An 8,883-nucleotide genomic window follows, 5' to 3' on the forward strand; every position below is an offset into this window, starting at 1 on the left:
TGGAGTCTGTTACATGTACTGTAAATGCATTTATATTCAAATTTGCAAGGATTTAATTTGCAGTAGTGGGTGTATTCACTATATTGAACCAGATCAGATATGAATAAATACTTCTAAAAAAAATAGCCAAATAATTCAGTCATTTATTTTATGCATGGCTTTTAATTCAAAAGAAACATCATTGAACACTGTGTAAAAAGGGTACAAATATTGTACAATTCAACACAGAGAATCTCGTCAAGAAATCTTGTCCCTACCCAAAGATTTATGTATACATTTCTTTTCTTTAGCCACACATTCAGAAACCACAGTCTTGCCACCCATGTACAGTGAGTCAAGTTTATACATGTAGCATGATAACTAATAGGACATGCATCACAGCTATGTAAATAGTCACACCATGAAAAACTATAAATATTTCCAGTCAAAAAACTACATGAAAAGTGACACACAGATAATGATGTTACCTCGTACAAAAGGCGTACATTTCACAGCAACTAGCTTTGGATTACAATACATAATCTCAAAAAATCATCACGGTGTTGCTTCCCTTAAAAAAGTAGGATCACTTGTTGCAATGTCTTCATGATATCAAATGTTTTGGTGCTACAATCTTATTGCTAAGCCTCGACAGTGTCTGTTTCAATGCTGAAACACCCCATCTACTGTTAGTATAACAGAAAACGTATACGGTCCCTTCAACGATACTGCTCGCCTTTCCGAAAGCCTCTATAGTATTGTACTTTGAGCTGCAGGAACAGACAATGGTAGATGCAGCAAGTGCAAGTCCCAATTGTTGTCCCTTTCGTGTGAGGCACATAGCTGATGACGTGGGTGCCTGGGCCCTTTTGAGGTCTCTAGTAGTCATCATCGCTGTCATCATCAAAGACTTTCCTACGTTGGAACTGGAAAATAGAAGTATGAATTTTACAATTAAAGTATAAAGTAGTTTACATTAGGGCACATCAACCCTCGTTGAACCGTGACGGTGGCAGGTTTTGCCTTCCCGCCATTTATGATTCGCTGCTACCTGACGTCATCCGACGACTTCCGGATAAGTGCAGCGAGCCATTTCATCTGAAGAAGGTCGGAGTGTTTGGCCAAACATTTATGGTGAGTTCCTTTTTGTGTTGGAACAAAGTTTAAACTTTTTCAATTAAGAGTACTTTGTCGAGTAAGAAAGTTGTGTTTGTGTGATGTAGTGGTACGAGGGGCGGTCAATAAGTAATGTCCCTGACCCATTTTCCATAGCAGGAGATTAATGAAACTTGGCACAGTTATTACTAATATTAGTCTTTCTCTTCATAGGAACCACCCAGAGTTATGCATTTCTCCCATCGTTTGATGCAGCTCTGGACACCGTTTTTGTAGGACACCCCAGGTTGGTCCTCCAACAGATGCCTCATCAATGGCAGAAGAGGGACGACCAGGTCTGGGAGCTGTTTCCACAGACTTCCGGCTATGTTTGAATTCAGGATGCCAGCGTTTTACAAGGTCATATGATGGGGCATCATCACCATAAGTTTCTTTCATTTCATCAAAAGTCTTCTTTGGTGTGCGTCCTTTCAAATACAAAAATCGGATCACTGCGCGACACTCAACTGGTTCCATTTCACACATGGTCCATTTCGCACCTGACTCAGTTCAAACACCAGTAAATCAGAAACCATAATTAGTTCAGAGCTTATATGTTTTGCAACATTACCTATAAAGATATGAATCATTACAGATACAAAATTTCATCTAGATCAGACGACTGGAAGTGGGTCAGGGATATTACTTATTGACCGCCCCTCGTACATTGAGCCAGCTTCTCAGCTACATACATCTAAAAAAGAGTCAGACATTGTCATATCGGATGGGGACGTTAAAACTCGCAAAGAAAATGCAAGTTACAAACATAATTATACAAATGTTTGACAGACATGCAGCTCTCTCATTGGGTGAACTGCTAATTGCCATTCTCTCATTGGTTGAACTGCTAATTTGTGATGGACAGTCAGGATAGTATATTGTGACTTGTGCTACAGACCATTAATCATTGAACTTAATAACCTACCTTGACTTTTCCCACTGGTTTTGTCTGTTCACTAACACGCTCCAGGATAGTCTTCAGGTGGTCCTCACCGATCTGTACAGAAAAAAACGTCAAAAAATATATATAATATGCATCAATGAATGAATGAAGACCTATGTTGCAATAACAAAATTTGGCTGCACTGATTTCAGGGATCGAAATACTTTTTTTTTACTACATGCAAAATTGCAAGTTGGCAAAAATTTTATGTGCAATTTGAAAAATTTACATGCAAAATACAACGAGGCAGCGATCGCAACAAGAATCACTAGCTTGAATCGGCGAATTTTTATTACATCTTGTGAAGCTACCGGGGAAAGTTACCGGCAAAAACAAGGAAGGAAAAAGACAGACGTCTATATGTCGTTCTGTCTAAGAGTAGGGTGTCTAATTCCTGAAAGTATGTTTTACGGCCAGGTATTTTCAACATGCAAGATTGCAAGTTCAGAATATCTTAACGTGCGAATCTGGAAAATTATGTGCAAATTGCAATATACTATGTGTATTTCGAACCCTGGATATGCATGAGAATCAACACAGCCACGGAAGTAAAAATTTTGCCAAATCTCTTTTTTAAACAAATTTTTCAACATTGTACAATGTATGGCTGTGTCACACAAGTTTACACAACATAAGCCAAGAGAATATCAATAAGGAACTCATGCAGATAGGAGTGGGGATCGGTACAGAAAATTCAGGTACAGATACGATTCAGGTCCAGAGGATCAGGTCTAGGTCCGGACCTAAACCAATTTTCTACAAAGGAATCTATTTGGCAAAATATCCAACTCCAACTGGCATTTTAAAATCATGTCTACATCACATGTAAACCAGATGTAAGTGTGACTGTAGAAACAACTTAACCTAACTTTGCTCTTATTGAACTGCTAAGCCATAAAACATGTAAACCACAGCTGATATAATGTGGCCATTTTCTACTCTGACCAAAATCCAGTCCACTGCTTTTTCAGGTACATTTTTTTCGGACCGATCCAACAAGAAAAAACAGTTTGAAAGGGCCCATTTAAACATTAATGTTGATTTAACTTTGAGTGCTTTGTTTGTCAGTTTTCTGTATATATTTTCAGCATGTTTTCTTACCTTGCCCTGCACCTGCCCTGACTGTGCCATCTGGATCAACATGTTCTCTACCATCGCTGCCTTCTCTGGTTTCACAAGCTTCAAGTTGTTCACTGAAATATACAAATACATGTACTAGTAAAGAACTGAAAAAAAAAAGACTACTATAGTGCGTTCACATGTTCTCCCTGATGATAAGCAATATGTTTTCATCATTTGGATATAAAACAATGGGAGTTGATTACATTCTTATTCATGATTTTAATGACTTCTGATCAAATATCATTCCCATTCCAAACTTACGTCTGCTGCGAGCTGCCTGGTCCAGGATTCCTGCCAGAATTGTGTTCTTCAGTTCTTCTTGTCTGCAGGGCAAATCAAATCAAGATAAATGAGACTTTTCACTGTCGTAGAAAACCTGAAGTCTTTTGTGTGTACAGTGGAAGCCGCTTAATTGCACACCCAATTTGCCAGCGAATTCCGTGCAATTATCCGGCGTGTGCAATAATGCAAAGTTACCCTGTTGGACCGCACCGCCACGGGATTTTGGGATTCCGTGCAATTTTTTTTGACCGAAGTGTGCATTTATCCGACGTGCAATCAACTGGCTTCCACTGTATAGTAGTGTATATGACAAGGGGTCGGTGTGGCAGAACTGGTGCATTGGACTTGGAACCATAGAATTGATACTCGCTATGCCTCCCCAAGGGCCTGGAGACAACTCTCCATCTTCGGAGCTAACTGGAGGTCAAGGGACTAGGCAGGTAGGTAGGTAAGTAAGTAGGTAGGTATGCCCCCCCTCCCCCATGGGATGGGTGTCACCTAATGCAATTCAACTTCATAGTAGCATATGACACCGTAATAAAGTCTTAGTGACAAAACTCTTACCTGGCTTGCTGTTCTGCTTTTTGTTCACCCCCTCCCTGGAACATGATGGAAGATGCAGACATGAAATCACAAAAATCACAGTGTTTTACAGGAATAGCAGAGGGGTGCTAAACTTAGAATTGAAAAGCCAATTTCGTGACGTCAGGCTTTTTGAGCTGTCTTGTAGTTGTAGACCTTCACAACATTGACCGTAATTTGAAAACAAGTTCCCAAACTTGTCAATTCCCTCCAGTTCATTGTAAATAAGTAATAGAAAAAAATACATTGATACTGGTATGTGTGATTTCTGTAGGTATGACTTTATACACATATCCAATATATGCAAATATGACAAGTGTATATATACAACCTACAACAACCAGTACAAGTACATTTTAGCAGCCATGAACAATAACAATATCTGCAAGCACTGTGTCTTTGCCAAACAACATTCAGTAAAAGTAAATTTCACACAAAGACTTGTTTGTTTGTTTCATGCTCTGTCGGACCATATTGACTACCTGCTGGTATGCCCCAGGGTAGCCTGCACCACTGTCTACCCCAGGGGGAAGCTGAAAAGGGAGGTTTTGACCAGTTTGCTGTGAACAACATGGCACAGAAACACAGACACAGAAAGAAACAGAGAAATTATGTAAGAAGGGTACAGTATGGGTAAAAGTACGTTCTTGGATTGTGACCGTTTGACGTCCGCACGTGCAGACGAGCGCAAGCATTCCACGTCGAATAGCGATGTTTGCGCTCGTTCATAGGTGCAGCGTTCGACCCGTTCGAATATTTAAAATAATGCAGTTGAGTATTGTCATCCGTTAGTGTCGAGACGTGCTTCTTCGGTCTAACTACATGTCTTTAGTGTTCTCACAGCTTCTCGTGTTCTGCACCAACCCAATATTAGGGAATCATTACTACCTTAACGCGTCCCAAAAATTACGAATTCACAAGAACAGAATTAGATGTTCATTACCATAAAAGAAGACATAGTCACTGTGTTTTATGTCCATTGTTTTCAGTGACCATAAAAAATCAAACGACCACAAAAATAATTGATTTCTTCCTGACTATCCTCTTGTTCAAACGACGAACTTTAACATATCGTGAATGCTTCATTTTCTCCCTATCCAACATTAAATCCTTGTGAACATTTACACTTTTACAGTTGACAGAGGCTATTGACAGGCTAGAATAAGAATTTCCCACACTATTGACAGGATAAGCCTGAATTTAAGAGGATGGCCTTTAATTTAGGCATATGTCAATATAGAGCTTCTGGAAACTTCTGATGATGCATATTTTTATAAATTATGATGCAAATTTTACACTAGTGAAAACAAACCCTAACACGTGGGATTTAATCAAGATCAAGTTCATGTCACGACCATATCACACTTCATCATCTATATAATAAAATTATTATTCAAGAAGATGGTAAGTACTACATGCATGTTTACCCCCCTCCCCACGCATGTTCAACCCCACCCATATAGGCACGTTATATCTTAACGCACGCCCTCAAACACCTATGTCTTTTGCGTTATTATGAACCAATGGGTTTTATACTGTATCACAGCAGGAGTAATTTTATATTTACCCCCATTTGTTGCTGCATTTCTGCCATTCTCCGAGCTCGGATCTCTTCTAACTCTGGGTCTGCCATCTTCGTGAATTTTTGTTGTCCTGAGGTTTGGACCATACCAAATTCAAGACACGTGAGATGAAATATTATATCTAAATTAAATAAGGTAAATTCAGTAAAATACAGACCAAAATCAGTATTCTTCAACAAATTGTTAAAGTCTATTTGAGAATAATCGGACAAAAATGATTGTTCATGTTTTTTTCTAAAGTGCTTCAAAATTAAGCACCCCTCTACCTTTTGTAGTTGGAGGGTCCTGAAGTACATCCGGTTCAGTCAGTTTACATCCGGATGCGGAAGTGTGCATTCCACTGAACTTTTGCAAGATCAGCCAACATACGACCAAGAATGATGCCTTCTAAAAGCTTCAACACTTACTCCAACCTGGACCAAAGAAGTTGTAACTATCGAGGGAAACTTTCTACATCCTACTGATGTTTCCAGGGAGGAGGAATAATTATGTACGAGGAACCAAAGATGTATTATCACATTCTTGCCGGGTGTGTCTTTTTCCCCGGAACTTTCTACCTTCTTCTAGCCGGCGTTGGTAAAATGTGGCCTGGACTCAGCAAAGCAGACCTCTACCTCTTGTGCAACAGCGCAGTGTCTTCTCTCCAGGCCATCATCTCGTGTTGTGTTGGCTGTGTCGTTGTGGTTAACTGTTACAGAGAAATTCTGTACGCCCGTCACTGGTTAACCGAAGCGTACACTTGTTTTGGAGTATCCTACTTCTACTACGATATTTGGTCTATGTACGTTGTTGAATGCGCCAGGTATCCTGAACAAACAACGAACGGCTGGCTTCCCCTAAAGTTTTACCTCAAGAGGAAAGGACTCATGGTTTTTCACCACCTTGCGTTACCAGCCATTTTCTTCCCAATCATTATGTTCTTTAGGAAAGGACTTGGTGACTTTTTTGTGGCGAGTCTGTTCTTTATCGAGCTTAGCACGCCGTTCGTTGCCATGCGCGCCATCCTCTTGCGTTTTCGAATGGAAAAGAGTTTTGTTTACATTCTCAACGGCGTGTTTGCAATCATAGCCTTCTTCGTATGCAGAATTGCGATATTTCCTATACTCTACGCTGTGTATGGAGACAAGTATGGACTTTCAACTATGGAAGTGCCTTTTGCAATACCTCTGAAGTGTAATATCGGGTGTGCAGTTATTCTGGGCTTCCAAATTTACTGGTTTGCCCAAATGGTGCGACTGCTGAGGTCTTACTCGTCACCGAAGCAAAATGGAAAACATCAACCTCCGCTGGAAAAAGAACTTTGACAAGAACTGACATCTTTTATATATGGTCATTTTAATTAGCAATTTATTGAAAGTTGGTTTGTAAGTTCGTACCTGAAGTTAAATATATGGTAGAATGTACAGTGATTAACATTAAGGTAAAAAGAGTCTACCCAAATTGTAGTGTTGGCTATGTATTTGATTTTGCGATCAGATAGAAATTAGAAGTGAAAATGTTTTATATATGCAACTGTGAACGAAAAGGATAAGTCCCTTGTAACAATGTTCATTTGGTCAGATAGACTATAAGCAGCTATGCAATTTCAACATAACAAGTGTTTACATACACTGAGTCAGTTGGACTGTTTTGGATAATTGTTAGTTACTAACTAAGTTAGGCCATGTTGATTTGAATATATGGATGACATCCTCTTGGAACCCCAAAACTGGTGTGAGTTTGGCCCAAACAAAGTTGCCTTTATTATGACATCTAAGTGGTCAGGAAGGCTGTGAACAAATGACAAAAGACTTGAAGAGTATAATATAAAACAGTATAGTTTCTTCATTTTTATTCTTTCAGATCCTCTTTGACCATAGAATTGACTTTGGCATTGTATGACATTAGTATATTGGTTTGTCAATGATTTTTTTTTAAATGGTCAAAACCTTTTTTTAAACAGCCAAAAATTGATGCTAGCATAGATGTCTTCCATATAATGGAATCAACATGGCCTGTCATTGTATTGTTTGAAACATACCAGTAGATATTATACATTTATAATATTAATAGATCCCATTGAATGGATGTTGATGGTCTGTCCACATTACAATATGCCTGGTATCAAATTGGTAAATAACAACAGAGAACATGTTGTCAAGTAGACAAATAAACTCAATTTGGTGCCTAAGACTTTATAGATGCATACAAGCAGAAGGAATAGGAATCTTGATCCTTCCTACTACTAAACTGCCTGTAGTTCTGACAACAAGTGCTAGGTGGTGCTTATTACATGCAGGGACTGTGTTCTGTTTTTCATGCATTTTACATTCTGTCCTACAAGTTGTGGATCAATATATTGTCATGTTATAGAAATATCAGTTTCCATTGCTCGTGTTGTTAACAATTAATTCAAGAAATGAAGTCAGTGTATTTTGCAAAGTCTTGCAAGACGATTTTTTCTACCAGTCAAAGTTAAAGAGAAATATTTTGTTATATAGATCCTTGTGTAAAAAAAATTGTACTACGAATCATACATTATTTTTGTGCCAAAGATCGCTTTATAGCAACTTTTTTCTAAATCCACCATGATAAGAAATGGTGACAGATCCATTGTATGATCTTTTTGCCTGTACATGAACTTCTAATCACTGAGTAGCATTGTGTAGTGCAAAGAATCAAAATGACATTCAGAACTTTTTTAAGCAATTACCTAGTTACAACTCAGGCTACAACTGCATTTTTGTTGTTTGGATAGGAAGTTTGATAATCATTACAAAGTGTGCAATAAATGCTAGATATCTCAAGCTTACATCATGGTGGGCTGACTCTTCATTTAACTGCATTTCTTATATGTATCAGGTAAAAGGATAATCCTTATGAGGTAAAGAGACATGTATTTGGATTACACATTGTACTTTCATATACACCCCTTTATAAGTTTGTTTGTGCCATTATTTTGACTCGAAAGCAGTCCATTCGGCCAGCGGGGTCGCTTTTCATGGAGGTCGAGTTGGAAGGAGTGTCAGGTCAAAAAATAATGATAACACAACCTTTCCATTTGTCAGGTTACGATTCACTGTCTGGAATTGAAATCTAAAGTATGATGCTAGTACTCAGTACATTTTATACCCAAAGACGCATAAAATTAGTAAGGCCATGTTGATTTGATTATAATTTATATGGCTGATATCCTCCGGGAACAACACAACTGAGTATGTGACGAAAGAAAAATTTCTTATTTGACTTTGGAATTGA

At 38.5% G+C, this 8,883-nt stretch overlaps 2 protein-coding genes across 4 annotated transcripts; one reads left to right on the forward strand and one right to left on the reverse strand.

The window, feature by feature from the left end:
- Positions 1-145: 145 nt before the first annotated feature.
- On the reverse strand, positions 146-6,301 carry LOC118418573 (programmed cell death protein 5-like). Of its 3 annotated transcripts, none has more exons than XM_035824565.1 (8): positions 5,913-6,301; positions 5,631-5,716; positions 4,546-4,623; positions 4,046-4,080; positions 3,461-3,522; positions 3,179-3,270; positions 2,060-2,131; positions 146-905 (listed from the first exon to the last, which is right to left on the reverse strand). In XM_035824565.1, exons 1-8 carry the CDS (start codon positions 5,980-5,982, stop codon positions 858-860), a joined length of 543 nt encoding a protein of 180 aa, XP_035680458.1. In that variant the 5' UTR covers positions 5,983-6,301; the 3' UTR covers positions 146-857. The 3 variants fall into 3 exon arrangements, with proteins under 3 accessions (XP_035680458.1, XP_035680459.1, XP_035680460.1); XM_035824566.1 differs by having other exon boundaries at positions 4,546-4,596; positions 5,913-6,064; XM_035824567.1 differs by lacking the exon at positions 4,546-4,623.
- Positions 6,089-8,667, forward strand: LOC118418571 (TLC domain-containing protein 3A-like). The gene has a single exon (XM_035824563.1). It carries the CDS (start codon positions 6,135-6,137, stop codon positions 6,948-6,950), a length of 816 nt encoding a protein of 271 aa, XP_035680456.1. The 5' UTR covers positions 6,089-6,134; the 3' UTR covers positions 6,951-8,667.
- The last annotated feature ends 216 nt before the right edge of the window (positions 8,668-8,883 follow it).

This window comes from Branchiostoma floridae, chromosome 6, assembly GCF_000003815.2.
Source record: "Branchiostoma floridae strain S238N-H82 chromosome 6, Bfl_VNyyK, whole genome shotgun sequence".
NCBI lineage: Eukaryota > Metazoa > Chordata > Leptocardii > Amphioxiformes > Branchiostomatidae > Branchiostoma > Branchiostoma floridae.